At 46.7% G+C, this 19431-nt stretch overlaps 1 protein-coding gene across 2 annotated transcripts in view; it reads left to right on the top strand.

Annotated features, from left to right (window-relative positions):
• LOC127614445 (mitogen-activated protein kinase kinase kinase 7-like) overlaps positions 1-19431 on the top strand; it is a 74528-nt gene that overhangs the window by 39038 nt on the left and 16059 nt on the right. For both annotated transcript variants that reach the window (XM_052085765.1, XM_052085766.1), the window contains exons 9-11: positions 3489-3573; positions 9733-9857; positions 9935-10073. In XM_052085765.1, the coding sequence (XP_051941725.1) occupies positions 3489-3573; positions 9733-9857; positions 9935-10073 (349 nt within the window). The remainder of the gene's footprint in view (positions 1-3488; positions 3574-9732; positions 9858-9934; positions 10074-19431) is intronic.

The raw sequence follows: 19431 nt of genomic DNA, 5'->3' as shown, positions 1-19431 counted from the left end.
GCACGGAAAATCCTCCTGCAACCCCGCATCCTGCCCACCACCTTTTCCAGCCACTCCCCTCAGGCAGACACTACAGATCCATGCGCACCAAATCCAGTAGACGCTTAAACAGCTTCTTCCCTCTAGCCATTAACTCCTTAAACAGTCACTGACGTAGTCACTCTTCTTGTACTACAAAATGGTACTACAAAACTACTGGTTACTCTAAAATGGTTCAATGATTTTGTTGTTTACAATGATACTAATGCAGCGTGTTATACCGGAGACAAATTCCTTGTGTGTTCTACATACTTGGCCAACAAAGATGATTCTGATCTCCCACCTTCGGCAGAGCTTTTCCCATTTCCCGGGGGATGCGGGGGACATTGAGTCCGAATGGAGATGTTCCGCCTGTATTGTTGAGGCGGCCAATCTGAGTTGTGACCGTAAGGTGGTTGGTGCCTGTTGTTGGCCCTACACGCTGGTGGACACCAGCAGTAAGGGATGCCGTCAAGCTGAAGAAGGAATCCTATCGGGCCTTTATGGCCTGTGGGACCCAAGAGGCAGCTGAGGGGTATCGACTGGTTAAGCGGAACGCAGCTTTGGTGGTCGCCGAGGCAAAAACCAGAGCGTGGGAAGAGTTCGGTGAGGCCATGGAAGCCGACTTCCGGACGGCTTCGAGGAAATTCTGCTCCACCATCCGACATCTCAGGAGGGGGAAGCAGTGCACCACTAAGACTGTGTACAGTGGGGATGGGGCGCTGCTGACTTCGATCTCTGTGGTTGAAGTCACCGATGTGGTAAAAAAGCTCCTCGGTGGCAAGGCCCCAGGGGCGGATGAGATCCGCCCGGAGTTCCTCAAGGCTCTGGATGCTGTGGGGCTGTCCTGGTTGACACGCCTCTGCAACATCGCATAGTCATTTTGAGAGTGCCTCTAGGGGAACCGGAGGGTGTGTTCCAACTACAGAGGATCACACTCCTCAGCCTCCTGGGAAAGGCCTATTCAGGGGTGCTCGAGAGGAGTGTCCGTCAGGAAGTCGAGCCTCAGATTGAGGAGGAGCAGTGTGGTTTTCGTCCCGGCCGTGGAACTGTGGACCAGCTCTACACCCTTAGCAGGGTCCTCGAGTGTACGTGGGAACTCGCCCAACCAGTCTATATGTGTTTTGTGGACTTGGAGAAGGCGTTTGACCGTGTCCCTGGGGGAGTTCTGAGGGGGGTGCTTCGGGAGTATGGGGTACCAAGCCCCCTGATGTGGGCTGTTCGGTCCCTATACTGCTGAGTCAGAGTTTGGTTCGCATTGCCGGCAATAAGTCGGAATCGTTTCCAGTGAAGGTTGGACTCCGCCAAGGCTGCCCTTCGTCGCAGATTCTGTTCATCACCTTCGTGGACAGAATTAGTCGGCGCAGCCAAAGTGTTGAGAGGATCGGTTTTGGTGGGCTCAGTTTTGCATCTCTGCTTTTTGTAGATGATGTGGTACTGTTGGCTCCTTCAAGCAGGAAACCTATTTTTAAAACATGGCCCAATAACAATGAAAGCACTGCTCTCACCTCTCAACAAAAGTATGACAGAAATCACGTTTGGGATGTTCGTTGGTGCTAACGTCATGGTTTTGCTCACATTCAGTGAGCAATGAAAGAAAATGTGGTGGGGGAAGGGGGGTGACCTGTTTTCTGAAGCAGATCCATAATTGGTTGTTAACTCAGCTGAGCAACTGTGATGTGATTTTCAGTCGACAGCGAGTGGCAAAATGTCCGCCTGCCCCGCTGAGATGGACAAAAATGGGTGGACATTACTGCTTAACTCTTATTCCACAGACACAATATTCATCAGAATACCATGCTTAGACTAGTGGGGCCACAGAGAACATATTTTTGTCAAGAAATTGCATACATTGACTTCTCCTTTAATGACATTTAAAGTGAAACAGCCACAATTTGAATAATATGTAGTCAAGGCTCAATATATATATATACATTTTTTACAGCTTAGTTCTGCTAATCAATTACTTAATTTGCGGAGCAACTTTAAAATTTAGAGGTGCATGTTTTTTTTTATTATTATTTTTACAGTTTAATTGATTTCGAGGGACCTGAAGCAAAGCTTTTATCAAACAATTAAAATATGACAACACATTATACTGAATGATCAGTTGGCTTTCTTTTGGATATACTCTAATAATGTGCTTTTATTTATTCAATTGACATTGTGCATTGTAAAAAACTACTTGTACTTTTCAGTGTGGCAATTTTAAATACAAATACGAATTTCAGTTTGAACTTCTGTATGTTTCTGAATGTTTTGTATTGTCTTTTAGCAAATCTAAATGTATTTTAAATATAACATCCAAATAAATATTACTGACATTATGAATATTTTAGACGATTAATTTACCTGCCGCTGCTCAACCCGTATTGTTTTGTGTTTTTTGTTATTGTAAAGTGTCCTTGGGTGTCTTGAAAGGCGCTTATAAATAAAATGTATTATTATTATTATTATGTTGATAGCCCCCCCCCAACCCCTCTTGGCGACGTACAGGGTTGTGTACCACAATTTCCGGTTTCTGGTTCTGTTTCGTATAATTTTCTCTCTAGGGCGAGACCGGTCGACAACCGAATTGGTCGAAAACAGAGACGAAAACCGAGGTTTAACGGTATATACAATTTGAAGACTAGACCTTGTTGGAGAGGTCCACATTCCCATTGACGGCATTGCGGCAATTGAAATGAAGTCACAACTTGTTCATTCTCGACTTATTTTTTTTGAGGTTTACTTTATTTTTTGGCTGCCAAACGGTTTGCTTTCAACATATACGCATATAAAGTTCGTTTTCCTTTCATCCACACACCTGAAATACGTTGACGACTCGGACCCTCCTCGCTTAGCGTCGCCGTACACATGCAGCTTGAAAGGGGCATTTCTTCTCCCCTTATTCCGATCCGTGAGATTGAGTGTTGACAGCTGAAAGTATTAACAAGGCAAGAGAATTTCTATTTACACGCACAACAATTTTTTTAAATCGTCTGAACACGATTAATTCCACATTATCAAATTACGTTGTAGATAATACATTTTTGGTGAATGGACACCCGCAAATTGGAGGGGAGTGCAGAATACACGAGTACTAAGGAAAATAAGGTTTTGAAAGGGAAGCATACAACATTTGAGTGTACATTATTCTTGTGAAATTACACTAAATTAAATGTCATTAAAAATGTTATTTGCTTTCAATGGTTTTGTGTTTCTAAAATTATTTTTAATGTTGTCCTAAACAAATATATGCACTGTTCTTACAGACAACAAATCTGACAATTAACCATCGTCCAATTCCTTCAACAAAACTCAACCTCACAGTTGCTTTTGTCCCAAATCCAGCTAGCGTGTATTTTATACTATCACATCCTGGTTGGATTATTCTGAAAAGATCATCTGTCATTTTTGCTTCAAGAAGTTTACAGTGTGCCGTGGAGCTCAAACCAAGCTTTAAATGTCCCAAATCTTTGTTTTCTCAGTACTTTCCAGGGTCTGATGAGCCTCTCAGGCTCCCCCATCAATCATCAACCAATAGAAGTGGCTCGTCCTCTGCCACAAGTACAGGTGCAGTATACTGTTATCTTGTCTTATCAGTTTGAAGAGCATATAATTACAAATTGTTCCAGACAAACACTATTATCCCCATTGGATGTCCAGCTCAACCCTTTGTTTGCTGTACGTTAGGTACATGTGCCAGACAAGTAAATTGTTCAGTATCAGGTTAATAAGAAAATTAGGAATAACAAACCCTCTCTTGATAGCGAATACAATAAATGACCCGCAGACTGGAACTGCATAACATATTGTTTGAGCAGCGTCCTTGCGATTTACATTTGAGCAAAAGTCATACTGCAGGCACTGTGATATGGAGGAGATGTAAGAACTCAACATGGTCTCATCTAATTTCAAGGGGATCTGATCAGGTTGCACATTGTGCTTGTACCACCACTCTAATGGTGGGCTCTGCTCTGTATCGATGAACACTGTTCTCAACTGAGTCTTAATCCTGTTCAAAATTAGACTCAGATTCTCTCTAACAACCAACTGTTCCTTGACTAAATTGGTGAGGGAGGTCAGAGTCAGAATCATCTTCATTGACCAAGTATGTAAAGAAATTTGTCTCTCGTAATATAGACTACACTAGTCTTGCAATAACAAGCAACTTTGATTTAAAAAAAATAAAAAAACACATGAAATATAAGGATAGAAATTATTTCTGTAATGTGATGGTACCATTGTGCAGTAAGGCTGTCACAAATGATTGTTTTGGTAGTCGACTAATCACCACAATAATCGCGATTAGTCGACTAATCGGATCAGCCTCCTAAAATAACTGAGCTGTGCCTTTTTTTCCTTTTTTTTTCAGAAAACACGAAAAGAATTGACCGTATTCTGATGATATGTACAGTATTAATAATTTCATTCCGGGTATATAAATAAATGATATGTTTAACTACGGATGGAGCAGATTTTTAAGGCATTTTTTAAAATGACTTAAGCCATTATTTGAAAAGGGTGAGGGTATACAAATAATAATAATAATAATAATAATAATAATAATAATACATTTTATTTGTGGGTGCCTTTCTAGAAACTCAAGGACACCTTACATACAACAAGCAGTTAAAATCACGAATACAATGTTAAAAACAACATCAAATAAAATTAGAAAAAATACAACAACAAATAAATACATACAAATAATGGCTTTATGGTCCGAGTGAATAGACTTGTCTAAATAGATGTGTTTTGAGGCTGGATTTGAAATGTGTTAATGAGTCTGTATTACGGATGTCAGCGGGGAGTGTGTTCCAGAGCTGGGGAGCAGAGCGACTGAAGCCTCTTTTTCCCATGGTGACGAAGTGAGCAGGGGGGACAGAGAGGAGGAGGAACGAAGAGAGCGGACAGGTGTAGGAATATGGATGAGGTCATATAGGTATAGAGGGGCTAGGTTATGGATGGATTTGAATGTGAGGAGCAGGATTTTATATTGAATGCGGTGTAAAATGTGGAGCCAGTGGAGATGTTGGAGGACAGGTGTAACATGGTTTATGTATGGTGTGAGTGTGATAATGCGGGCGGCTGAATTTTGGACCAGCTGAAGCTTATGGAGGTTTTTTGAGGGAGACCGACCGAGCAGGAGGGAATTACAGTAATCGAGTCGCGAGGTGACGAGGGTGTGAACAAGTATAGCAGTGGACTGAGGAGTGAGAGAAGAGCGGAGCCGGGGGAAGTTTCTAAGATGATAATATGAAGAACGAGTGATGTGGTTGATATGTGAGGTGAAGGAGAGGGTGCTATCAAGGATGACACCCAGGGGTGGGGGAGATGGAAGAGCTGTCAAAGGGAATGGAGAATTAGTTTTTTTTTTTAGGGTGGATTTGGTGCCAATGAGGAGGAGTTCAGTTTTATTGCTATTCAGTTTGAGGAAGTTTGAGGTGAACCACGATTTAAATTCCTGCAGGCAGTTGGTTAGGGAGGATGGTAGAAGTATGGTATTAGGTTTGGTAGAGATGTAGAGCTGGGTGTCATCCGCGTAGCAGTGAAAGTGAATGTGATGTTTCCTGAAGATATTACCAAGGGGAAGAAGATAGATTAGAAATAGCAATGGGCCAAGGACAGAACCCTGAGGAACACCTGAAGTGAGGGGAAAGGGGTGATATCTAAAACGTTTGAGCTGGATAAACTGGATGCGGTCAGAAAGATAGGAGCGGAACCAGGAGAGCGGGATGCTGGTGATGCCAATGGAGGAGAGTGTCGAGGAGGATGGAGTGAGATATGGTGTCAAAGGCTGCACTGAGGTCAAGCAGGAGGAGGATGGCGAGTGAACCGGAGTCAACAGAGAGAAGAAGGTCATTGCATATTTTGAGGAGGGCAGTTTTAGTACTATGGAGGGGACGGGAGCCAGATTGAAATTGTTCGTAGAGGTTATTGGAAGAAAGATGGGTGTGAAGTTGAGCAGCTACTGTTTTTTTTTTCTAGAAGTTTGGAGATGAACGGAAGGTTTGATATGGGATGAAAGTTGTTCAAGTCTGAGGGATCAGAGCCAGGTTTCTTCAGTATGGGAGTGACAGCAGCAGTTTAGAGATGGGGGGGCGGGGGGGATACAATGCCAGTAGAGAGGGAAGTTTGAATAATGTTAGTGATGAGAGGGGAAAGGGCTTTGACTAGAACAGTAGGGAGAGGGTCAAGTTGACAAGTAGAGGATTTGGACTTCTGGATTAAGATGGAGATTTGGTGGACAGATGGGGAGGTGAATGCAGAGAACAGGTGGGTAGGAACCGGGGAGAATGGAGAAGGAGGGTTGGGAGCAGATCAAGGGGTGAGTTGCTGGTGGATAAGTTGGAATTTGGATGTAAAAAATGAGGCCAGAGCATTACAAAAATCAGTGGAATAGAAATGTGAGGGAAGAGTGTCGGCAGGTTTAGTGAGTTTCGAAATGAGTGAAAAGAGTGATCTGGGGTTACCTTCATTGGAACTGATTAAATCAGAGTAGAAGATTGATTTGGCTTTGGATATTGAGTCCTTGTAATATAGGAAGTGGGTAGTGTACATTTCTTTATGAATAGCAAGTCCAGTTTTTCTATGTAATCAAGTTGACTGCCTTTTGATTTAAGTTGTCTGAGGGTAGGGGTAAACCAGGGTGCTGTTTGGTTGAAGGAGACAGTTCGGGTTTTGAGTGGGGCAAGGGTATTGGGAATGTTATGGAGGTTTGTATTGTAGTGTGTCAAAAACTCATCTGTTGTAGAAAGACAATCAGTACTGGGGAGGTTGTTGATAAGTGATTCTAAATTTTCCGGGTTAATGTCCTTGATTTTGTATAAATGTATAATGCGTTGTTGGTTGGATTTGAAAAAGGACAGGTTAACATTGAATGAAAGCAATAGATGATCTGTGTATGGGAGATCGGTTTTACAGTTTGTTGGTGATAATCCTATACAGCAGATCAAGTCCAGAATATGTCCTTTACTGTGTGTGGGAAAGTTGACAAACTGTTGAAAACCAAAACTGTCCAGACAGCAGGTAAAGTCTTTGGTGAGTGAGTTATTGATATTGTCCATGTGTATATTAAAATCTCCTAAGAGAATCACATTTGGTGATAGTGTATACAGATGAGTGAGGAGTGTAGTAACATCAGTGATAAAATTCTTGTTTGGTTTTGGCGGACGGTAAATAGTGGCAATCAGTGTTTGGAGTTGATCCATAGAACTGTTTAGCTGTAGCATCAAAAGATAAGAAAGCAGACACATTTACAGGTGCAAATTTCCAATCCTCGCGAGGCCACCTCCCCTCCCAGTCGTGCGAGGCGCAGCGTGATAAACAAAGCCCGGAGGAGTAGCTTCATTGAAACTGAGTCGGAAAGTGGTGCATTTTTTTCCCCCATAAAAAAGTTTTGCGCGCTCATGTTCAGTGACAAGCTGTTTTACGGGTAGTAAAAGTAGAGTACCATAATCATTTGGTTGCTGCCAGGTCTGAGTCAGACACAGAATGTCAAACTCACGGTCTGTCAGGAGGTCGTGGACGAACTGGCCCTTGCTCGTAAGGGAGCGGATGTTCAGTAGGCCGACGTTGACAGCAGTGCAGCTGCGAGCGACCGCGATGCTATCCGACCTCGGGACGCGTGTCAACACAGAGGCATCCGCACGGCGTCCAGTGTTCTTCCGTGGGCGGCGAGCGGTGTACCAGAACGACCTGATGGAGCTGGAGTTGTATTGATAGTTTCGGCGTGAGCCCCGGTGAGTGCACTGTCGCTGGGGCACGTAAAGGATGTCCGGGTGTTGGAGCAGAGCAGGCGGTGGTGGACCGTGTGGATTAAAATTGAGTTTGAGCTCAGTGGCTGCATACTGGTGAAGCCCTTCCAATGGGTGGTGGAGAACAGACAGGACGAACCAGCAGAGAGCAAGCCACTCACAGCTGATCGACATAGCTGAACTGGAGTAACTAGCCGCAACTCGACGACAACTCAACACTCGATGACAGGTAAAGACAGTTCGACCGATCGAGTGTGGATTGATCATTGTTCACTCAGTGACCATAAAAGCAGGTCGACAAAAAATGTCGACTTTAAAAGATCAAAAAATTGACTTAAAAATGGACTTAAATGTTTTTTAAAATCACGGGGAGTAGCGGTGTCCAAAAATCCGCCAGCGTTCACTCCGGAAGTGATTGGCAATCAGCCAATACAACTGATACAACTCATCTGATGTAAATCGCAGCATACTGCACCAGCAAGCAGCTGCTCTTATATAACCATTATCTTGAATTCTTTAAGGTATGTAAAAATAAATAATGAAGGCAGCTTCAATAGTTCATTTATTTTTTATTAAATTTCCAGCATTCCTTGAGCAATCTAAAAACAAGGACAATTATGATGATAGTACAATATTAGAAATGTTCGTTAAATGCTGTTACCTTTAAAATTTACAACAAATGTGAGATGTATTTAAACATAGAACATAAAAACTATGCATAGTAACACGTACATGCAACAATTATTATGAATACAAAATATCAACATATAAACTAGACGCTCTGCATTATATTCAGGCACACAGAATATAAAGGAACTCTGTGTGCCTGAATTTTATTGTTTTCATGGTCTGAAACGTGCTTGAATATTGCGTTAAATGCTTTCAAGTGCTTGACATTGTAACTATACTAAATTGAGATCCTTGAATTTCAAAACCTGTTTATTGAAACGAAATGTGTTAAAAGTTTATAGCATAATATGAAATGTATCAGCGGCATGGTGATTGACTGGTTAGCACATGCACCTCACAGTGCAGATGTCTCTGGTTTGATTCCGGGCCTCTGAGTGTGCATGTTTTCTCCGGATACTACGGTTTCCTCGCACATTCCAAAATCATGCATAGTTGGCGAACTGGACATGGCTGAGGTGTGATTGTGAGCGCGAATGGTTGTTTGTCTATGTGTGCCCTACGATTGGCTGGCAACCAGTTCAGGGTGTCCCCCGCCTACTGCCCAAAGACAGCTGGGATTAGCTCCAGCAGGCTGGGACCCTTGTGATGATAATTGGATCAAATAATTGATGCAATGTATCTGGTGGCAAAAAGTGACAAATAATCATGAGTATAATACCATATGTCTTTCTGTTGACAGGGTTCTGATATGTTTCATACCACCAGCAACCCGCCAAATGTGGGTTAAAATTCATTTTGGCGGGTGTTGAAGTCCAGTTCGGACAGTGGTATGAAGGGTAATCGCGTCGGTCAGAAATACTTTGGCATGGAGTTTCATAGATAAATCAGAACTGTTCCTATTATGGAATCGTTCGCCTGCCACTTTTAAAGAACTAAAAGTAATGGGACAAACCAACAGTCATAAATGAAAGTTCACATTTTAATCCTAGGCTTTGCCGTCATTTACAGCTTGAAGTTTAGAATACTTACACATCGTAAGACACGCTATTTCATCTCAGCTGCCTTCAATTCCTGCTTGTCTTGGGACATTTTCCCTTCAGGTTTGTCTTTAAGGGAAATACATGCCCACTCGGCTTAAATTGAAGTGACTTGGCTATTGCTAAACATTCCACTTCAGGACTGTCCAATGCCTTCTAATGAGGTGTGAAGCCGGTGGCTAAATATGAGCATGCCCAGATCAGTGAGCAGCCGGTGTTCATCTGCACCCTTAGCTTCCCTCCCCCAGCCCCCTGTGTTGCTTTCGTGGTTTTAACAATACTGTTGAAATTTTTGCCATCCACAGGCCCAGACTATACGATCAGAAGTAACAAGAGTGAGGAAAACCCAGACGAACGAAACCCATTTGGCCGAGACGAAACCCTGAAAGGTTTTGAGGCCAGGTTTCCACTCCAGTTCAAACAGTCAAAAGTAATAAAGTATCAAACTTAATGTGACATGTGGAGAAGTGCTATATATGACTTATGTCTTTCCTTCTATCCATTCAGACTGCGACATTGCGAACTGGTCTGTCCAGGGTGTCCGGTGCGGGCAGTCAACCACGACGCTCCCAAAGCCCAACTTCCTGCTCCAGCCCAGTATTTACGACCGGTCACTCGGAATTGAGGATGACGATTAGCCCCCAAGGTAGGCTGCCTCATCTGATCAAATATTCCGATACATGCACCTGCCTATTACACGAAAGTGATCCACCCGCTTTACCTCTTAGCACATATAATAAATACATTTCCGGGGTTTAAGCTTGTGATCGCTTGATAGTTTGAGTGGCCATAGTTCGACTGGCCATATAAATATTGTGTTTAATAACAGTACTTAACAATGGTACCTCTACTTCCGAAATTAATTGGTTCTGGAAGAAATTTCTGAACTAGAAATTGTTGTAAGTAGAGACAGACACGTTTCCCATGGAGATGCCTGAATTCGTTCCAAGCTCCCCCCAAAATTCAGACGTAAAAGTTTTCTAAAGCATAAAAATGAATCAAAATACGTAACAAATACATGTTACAATTAGATTATTGCACAATAAATGAGAGTTGTGCATAATGTTAAAAACAAAGAATAAAGAATACAAATGAAGGTCATTTCGCTCATAACTGTGTACTCATCTTTTTTGCCCTCTTGAGTTCATGTTCTCTCTCAGAAGTGTTTTTTCCTGGCATTTTATGAAGAACTAATCCAAGGACGTTTGCTTTTGTCGGCTTTTAACAATCCTTTGAAAATGTCCAAGGCAAACATCAGCCTGGTGAGCAATTGCCCGACTGGTGAACACTTTATCTGGGTGATTCACATTTACATAAAAATATTGAAGCGCCTTGTGGCCCGAGGGGTGAATGACGAGGACGCTGCATAGACACGTGTCTATTTATTTGTCTATCTACACACATAGACACATACGGTAGAGATCCCTCTTAGCCAATGGGATGCCAGGATGATGCTCAGTCATATCCAATGGCAGAGCAGATATAAGTGTGTTGCTGTTGCGTTCAGGTACCTCGGAGCTGCAAGTAGCAGCCTATACTGTAGATTTACCTTTGATATCGTGAAATTTCTTTAGTAACAAGATGCAGTATTTTCCTGTTGAGGTGTTTCGTAACTTGAAAATCTCGTATGAAGAGACGTTGGTAAGTAGAGGTACTACTGTATTTGTAATGTATCTATGGATGAAATCAATAAGTGTGCACTCACCGAAATGCACAAAGCGGGCAGGTGCAGCACATACCCATCCGTGAATGCAGGAAGATTAAAGATAGTGGTTCAAAAAGTGCAGACTCTTTTTTTTTTTTTTTTTTTATAAAAAGCAAATGGTTAAGTCAGATCAGTGTTTTTCAACCTTTTTTGAGCCAGGGAACATTTTTTTACATTGGAAAAATTTTGCGGCACACCACTAACCAAAAATGTTATAAAATGACACTCTTAACAGTATATTTAATTAAAATTTCTCAGTTTATTTATACTCAATCAGTGTGAAACCTGGGCCTGTTTAGATGAACACAAAACTGATATCCTTGAAGGAATAGAAGAAAGACACAAACGAAGCTCTTCTTCTACAGCTCTCAGTCTCTCTCTGTTTTTAGTTTTTATAGAAGGTAGCCTTGAAAAGCTCAGTTCACACAGATATGTTGTGGAAAATGGGAGTAACAGCTTTGTTGGGCAGAATGCATAACTCCTTGGCGGCAGTCAACCAAAAACTGTCCAAAGGAAGATCAGCAAATCTTAGTTTTAAACCCCGATCCTGTTTCAGTTCCGTTATGTTGTAAATTGTAAATTTCCCCATTGTGGGACGAATAAAGGATATCTTATCTTATCTTATTTCCTCCTGCTCTTGTAAAGTCATGTCCTTTCCAACAACTGATGCTGAGCTGTATGGGTCCCTAATCCAGTCAAAGCATTCAGTAGAGGCTGAAGAGAAACAAAGAGATGACAACTTCTCTTCAAGACTTTTCAAATGTTTACATATTACCTTACACAGTGCAGCAGTGGGACTTGGACGTTTCTGTGAGTGGGAACATCTCCAGGTTGGCACGTTGCACGTGTTTTTTCCAGAGGTGGACCTTTAAACGGAATCCATTTACTTTATCTGTGCTTGTAAGCAGGTTTTCATTTCGGCCCTGCATTATTGTGTTAAATTCATTCAGATGATGAAATATATCAGCCAGGTATGCCAGCTTTGTGCGCACCACTCGTCACTTGAAAACAGATTTGAGTAATCAGACCTCTCATTTGTCAGAAACATTTTAAGTTTCTCTCGCAACTCATACACACGGGCCAGCACCTTACCGCGCGACAATCATCGGATCTCCGTATGGAGCAATAAGGCCTTATGCTCCGCTCCCATTTCCTCACTCAGAGATGCGAATATACGGCTTTTCAGAGGTCGTGTCTTTACAAAGTTCACTATGCACACCACATTGTCCAAAACAGGAACCAGTTCTGCTGGTAAAGTCTTAGCAACGAGGGCCTCACAGTTCAAAAACACAGTGTGTAATAATCAGGTCTGGGTTTCTTTCCTTCACTCTGCTCACAGTCTTTGGTGCGCCCGACCATGGCTGTAGCTCCATCAGGGCAAACATTTGTGCAGTTTTGCCACATAAGTCCTCCCTGGTCCAGATCTTGTGATGTGACCCGAAAGATTTCTTCTCCAGTTGTTTTTTTTCTGGCAGTGCCTTGCAAAATATGAAGTTTTCTCTTATGGCATCTCCATCCACAAAACGGACATTAGCCAAGAGATGAGAATATCCGCTATTATCCGTAGACTCATCAACTTGCAACGCAAATTTCCTAAACTAAAAACATGGCTTTCGATGTCTGTAGGCATGTCATCCATACGTCTGGCAATTGTGTTATCAGAGAGCGGGACTTTATCTATCTCTTTAACTGCGTCGGGGCCGAGCATCTCGTTGACAATGGCTATACTGGCAGGTAGTATTAATGTCTCTGCCACAGTGTGTGGCTTTTTTGGTTTAGCAACGAGTTTGGCTACTAGGTAACTAGCTTTTAGCGCTTTCTCATTTACCTTTATGGTTTTTCTCATAAAGGTTTCCTGTTTCTCTGTATTTACACGCAAGCGAACAAAATAGTCTGTCGGCTTGTATTGAAGCGACGGCTGTTTCGTTTGGAGATGGCGTTTAAGCTTGCTCGGCACCATGGCGCTGTTGGTTGCTGTTGCTGTATCGCCGCAAGCGCCTGAGGATAGTCCGCAGAAGCGCCAGCGATGGCCGTGGGAGACGCGCAAGTTCATCGAGAGTCTGGCCAAGTCCGTAGTGCTGGCGTTTGGCCAGGAAGGCTGGGCACCGGAGCCAGAGGTGCTCAGACATCTCCTCCTCCTCCGTGCACATCCGGCAGGTCGCATCCTCTGCCCTACCGATCCGGTGTAGCCAGTGGCGGAGCAGGGGGTGGTGGCCGCTGCGGAAACGGATGAGGTTCGTCCGATCCTCCTTCGGAAGGGCTAACTCCTCGTCAAGTTTGAGAGGCGCTGTGTGGACGGCGCATAGTCGGTGATGTGAGAGCCCTGGGGGGCGGCCATCGCGCCGGATGACTGCGGCTCTGGTGGAGGCATCCGGACAGGCATCGGGCTGCTGCATCTCAGAACCCAGCTTGGCCTCATCGTCCGCGAGGTCGTTACCGGGGAGATTGCAGTGTCCAGGGACCCAGAGGAGGTGCACCCGTCCGTGCTGGCCGAGGGCCCCAAACCCCCTCTTAGCCGGAGGATAGGATCCCAGCCGTGGCAGGGTTCGCGAGAGCATCAACCAGGGACCGGCTGTCGCAGATCAGCTTGGCCGAGAGCCACTCGTGCGGTTGGTGTCAAGCCAGGTGACAGCCTCCGCCATGGCCGCCAGTTCAGCTTGGAAGGAACTGCTCCGGCGACCGGTTGCCGCGTGCCATGGGTGAATGACTGTATCGCCGTGCAGTACCACCAAACCAGCACCACCGTCCTCGACGCCTCCCCGCGTGGACCCGTCAGTGTAGACCTCCAGGTCCGTTTCTCCAACCGCGGCGATGGCAACCAGAGCACCAGCAAGCTGTTCATCCGTGGAGTTAGTCTTCGTCACAGCAGTCATGGCCACCAGTGGTGGCGGAGCGAGGTCCCAGGGAGGAGGACAGGTCTAGGAGCACCCATCTCGTGCTCACCCAGAAGTCCTAGCCGGGACAGGGCCGGTGTGACCTCGCCGCGCCAATCGGACCAACGTAGGCGCTGTCGTACCCGGCTCAGCAGCAGGATCCTTCGAGGGTCATCAGGGGGCAAACTGAGCGAGCGATCCGCCAAGAGCAGCACCCGTGCTGTAACGTGATGTCAACGGGGGGAGGCCAGCCTCGTGGAGAACCGCCTCCGTTGGTGTGGTCTGGAGATGTCGCGTGATGGCCCGCGCTCCTTGGAGTTGGGCACGCTCCAGCTTCTCTAGATTCGTCCGCGAGAGCCACGGCACCCAGGCAGGCGTATTCGGCCAGGCTTCGTTGCATTGCAATAAAGACTGTTCGGAGGTCCTGCAGGTGCGAGCCCCTGGTGGTGCCACCCAAAGAAGGTTGAGTCTTCGGCTCACCTGCAGGCACGTTTTCTTCACCTGGTTGCCAAATGTCAGGCGTTTGTCGTACTGCACCCCGAGGAAGGTGGGTGGCGGGTTGCAGCGCAGCCGGGTGCCTGTCAGGATATGGGGGGTTCCCACCCCGCCTCAGCGCTGTCCAGAGTGAAGGCTGTCACCTCACACTTGGCCGCGTTGAGTCGGAGTCGAGCAGTCGTACTCCAGGTGGACACCTTGTCGACCGCGGCTTGGAGTTGGGTGGCAGCGGCATTCTTGTCTCGGCCCCGGCAAGCCAGTGCCAGGTCGTCGGCATCGGCGAGCACCAGCGTCTTCTCGTCGAAGCAGCCAAGAAGTTCGTTGATGAAGATGACGAAGAGGAGAGGCGAGAGGACTGAATCTTGCGGTAGTCCTTCCTGGAATGTGCGGCAGCATCCCGTCGCGCCATCGATTCTCACGCGGGCAGTCCATTTCGTCAGCCAGGCCGAGCACCACTCGATGACTCGAAGTGGTATGCCCAGCTGGTGCATCTTCTTCAGGAGGCCATTTCTCCACACGGTGTCGTACGCCTGGCTGTTGCCGAAAAATGTTGCTATGATGCGCTCTCTCGAAGTAGACTGGAAACCGTCGCTGACGAACTTAGACAGGCGCAGGCACTGCTCCATCGTAGAACGGCCCTGTCGGAAGCCAGCCTGCCAGGGGCTCAAGAGTCCCCGTCCTTCCAGCCACCACGAAAGCCGATTGACAATCATACGGTCGAGAGTTTTACCGACTGTTGAGGTGATGGCGATTGGTCGGTAGCTAGCCACTGACTGCGGATCCTTGCCCTTCTTCAGGATTGGGATTAGGACGGCGGTGCGCCAGGTCTGCGGGCACCAGCCTGTATGCCAGCTGTGGTTTAGGATGTTGAGCAGCCATCGCTCGCCAGGGCAGGTGCCGTAGGTCTGGTTCGACTTCATCCGGGCCCGCCGCCTTTCCGGCTTTGAGTGATTTCACAGCTGCTAGTAGTTCTTCGCGGGTGAAGTCCTGTTCGAGGTCGTCCCGTGGTTCACGTCGACGACGTTGAAGCTCCTTGCGAAGTTCATCGTACTTGCCGTACTTGTCGCATCTCCCGGTCAGTCTTGCACCGGCTCGTGGCAGTGTACGCTTGCACAAACACAGTTGCCTTCGCCGCGTCCCCGACATATTCGCGGCCGTTGTACACCAGGGTCCACCCGGTCTCAGAGGGGCGGGAGCCGTTGAGACCCCGGATCATCTCCCAGGTCTTCCGAGCGTCCCTAGTGGTGGCCACTTCCGTCAGGTGGGACCGCCATGCTGATTGTTTGAGGCTGCGGGTAAGGTTCGCAACTTCCCGCGATTTTTGAAGCCAGGCCTCTCGGTTAGCGGTCATGTTGCGACGGAGGCGGTTGCGTTCCTGGATGAGAGTCTTAAGCTCAACAGTCATCCAGGGGACAGCCTTCTCGCGGATGACCTTCGCCGGGGCCGCCTTGTCGGCTGCCTCACATAGGGCCGCCGTAAACAGATGTAGCCGAGGGGGGATCGAGAACTCGTCACCAGTCTGCAGTAGCTTCTCCTCCACCAGAGAGCAAAAGAGGCCCCAGTCGGCTCGCCGTAAGTTCCGCCGGAAGCGTCTCACTCCATGCTGCACTGTGTCTTCTGTCTCCACCAGATGAGGATTGGCAAGTGGTCCAAGCTCAACTCGTGTAAGGGCTCCCATCGGAAGGATTCTGCTGTATCTACATTAACAATGGTGACATCAGGGGTGCTTAGACCGCAGCCTTGCTCAAAACGGGCAGATCTGGTAGGGGTGCCATCATTGAGGGTCAGCTTGGCATGAGTCTCCGGCCATTGGTACAACGCCACACCCCGTTGCGTCTCCCGGGCGAAGGGATCCCAGGAGGTATGGTGTGCAATCAGGTCACCACAGACAATGGAGGTCCCCGACACAAGGAGCTGGTCCGCCCAGCTCTGAGTGTCGCTGGCCGGGATGGTCGTTGACCGCTCTGGGGGAAAGTAGGCGTTGGCAATGGTAACTTCGGATCGGTGTCCAGTGGGGATCACCAAGCGCTGGATCTCCAGTGCTGCAGCGGGTGGCGTTGCTGCAACCGAGTAGGGCATGCCGCGCTGGACCAGCGTCAGAAGTCCTCCTCCATGGTGAAGGCGCGCACCGCTTCCCGGCCTGTCTCGTCGCACGCAGTCAAATCCGGGGAACATCGGCGTTGGGTCCTCCTCCCCCAGCTTGGTCTCTTGCAGGAGTATAATGTCCACGTCATACCACATTGCGAGTTCATCAACTTTGGTGGACAGGCAATCACAATTCCACTACAGGAGCGTCAGCTGATGCTTCCTGAGCGACGGCAGGGCCTTCTTCCTCACGTTGGGACTTGAGGGGGGCGGCAGTTGTGGTACATGGCAGGTTGGACAGGACCATGTGTTGTTCCGCCGTCGGACCTCAACAGCTCCGCGTGTCTCCAGCGCGCACTTCATGTTGAACCGGCGATTACAGGAGCAGCAAATGAGGGGCAGGCAGCAGTGGGTGAGACGCCTTGTGCAGGCTGGGCACGTTGCGTTCTCCGCGGCAATCCGGACTCGGCAGACCGTGCAGGTTCTCGTATCTTCAGAGGTGATTGCCCACTGCGTCGTCATCGTCCGCGGTGGCGAGGCGGCACGTCACGGCAGCCCCTGCACGTGAAGCCCGGGAGATCCATTTGTGCTCGGGTTAGGCCACTGTAGGTTCTGTGGAAGCTCCGCCGACAGCCGTTGCAGACGAACGGAACGAAGTCGACTCGGATGGTCTTGAGGCAGCCGGCGCAGATGGTGGGGCCAGGGTTCACCTCAACATCGCCCGCTCGCAGGAGTAGCAGCCGGAGGTGCGGAGCGGGTAGGGCATCTCCGATCAGCAAAAAGGGGGCAGTACGTCTCCCAGGGCACCGCGGGTGGGTTGGACCGTGTTCGCAGGTCGCCAGATGGCCCTCGCAGGACACCATGGGAAGGTCTCGGTCCTTGTCCAGCCGGCGCTGTTGGATAGCTTCTCGCCACACACCAGGCATAATCGTGTACCCCTCAAGTACATCAACATCTTCAGGTCATTGTACCACAACTCAACCTGTTGTGTTAAAACCAACAGTGGCACAACTGATGATTTTGACATTGTCACTGGTGTAAGACAGGGTTGCATTCTGTCACCCCTACTCTTCATCATCATAATTGACTTTGTGATGAGGAAGTCCATCACAGGGACAAAAGTTGGTATCAAATGGGGAGGGAGCAGACTAGCTGACCTGGAATTTGCAGATAATTTGGCTCTGTTAAGTCACACCCAGCCCGCACTCCAGGAGTTGACCAACAATCTGTATGAGCACGTGGAAAAGGGAAGAGAGGTAGGCCAAAGAAGACGTGGAGACAGACTGCCAAACAGTGAGATGGGTGTCAGCTGGCATGGAGCAAGAAGGGTCGCCAGTGACCGGAACAAATGGAGGAAACTCGTCGCCCAATGTTCCAAATAGGAACGGGCAGAACTAACTAACTAACTAACTAACTAACTAACTAACTAACTAACTAACTAACTAACCAACCAACCAGGCATAATGGAGTAGGTGTCATCTCATCCCCGGTGAAAGTAAATCCATACGAAAGATAGCTTTCACTATACTGCCTTGAGCTCACCGTCTTTGCTTTCTTTTTCCACCACTCACACTAGGGCCTTCATCTGGGTCAGAATCTTATACAGAGCCCAATTCGGAGTTTACAGTTGTCTTATCCATGACTGTTACCACAGCCTCTCACGTGCATCATTAAGTCTCTCGGAGGAACGAGGCAATCAGCTACGTGTTGCCACACGGATGAATATTAAATTACTCGCCCAGTCGTTACCGCTCGGACATGACATAATATTTGCAGAAAGTTTTATAAAATTTTACATTTTAAAAAAAGTGACATTGGATAATTTCTCAAGGCACACCTGACGATCTCTCACGGCACACGAATGTGCCACGGCACAGTGGTTGAAAATCATTGAGTTAGATGGTTGTAAATGTCAAAGAATTCACAATGCGGTGGAATGACTTCATTGATTCGATATCTGTTGCAAACATGTTGCATGTATCATATTCAAAATGAGAGAAGAATTCCAAAAATCATTCTCGTTCAGCAGTTAAAACATTAAATGTTTGCCTTTGTAGTTGATTCAATTGAATTGTAAATTTCCGGACTATAGAGCACACCTGATTACAATCAGCACGCACTACATTTTTAAAGGAACATTTTTATGTGTGTACATTTTGTACACACATAAGCCGCACCTGTATATAAGCCGCTAGTGGACACATTGTAACATGAGATATTTACAAAGAAGGACAGTACACAGAAAGCGCTTTCAAAGTTATAGAATTATAGTATAAAAGTAATAACAAAACGTAACATTTCTTTTCAAATATTGCCTGTAACACGGCAGCACCACAGCAGTAAAACAGCACTAACAAAGCTGGTTCGATAAAAAACTTCGCCGTTTTGTAATGCTTTTTTTTTCAATAAAAAGATCGTCGCTTGCTGAAACACTCGGTCAACCATTCCTTCATTAGGCTTTCGACCATCTACACTTTCGTGTCAACTTTCACGACAATGTCTTTCGGGAGGTTTTTTGTTTTGTTTTTAGGGGCATAGAAATCCCGGGTGGATGCAAGTCAAATGCGCCCTCTAATGGACGGTTGTTTTCAGTGTGTGACAGATGACAGTGTCTTCCTCGACGCGTGTGTGTGTGTGTGTGTGTGTTTGTGTGTCTGTGTGTGTGTGTGTGTGTGTGTGTGTGTGTGTGTGTGTGTGTGTGTGCGTGTGTGTGTGTGTGTGTGTGTGTGCGCGTGTTTGTTTGTTTGTGTGTGTGCACGCGCATGGGTCTCACGCTTCCCCCTTTTCTGCTTGAGCGCTCCGTGACGGTTGTTCGAAAAATCTTATGGACGACCTTGAACGCCTCT

This window comes from Hippocampus zosterae, chromosome 14, assembly GCF_025434085.1.
Source record: "Hippocampus zosterae strain Florida chromosome 14, ASM2543408v3, whole genome shotgun sequence".
Taxonomy (NCBI): Eukaryota; Metazoa; Chordata; class Actinopteri; order Syngnathiformes; family Syngnathidae; genus Hippocampus; species Hippocampus zosterae.
The sequence above is the reverse complement of the archived record's forward strand: the minus strand, read 5'-3'. Positions and strand labels throughout refer to the sequence as shown.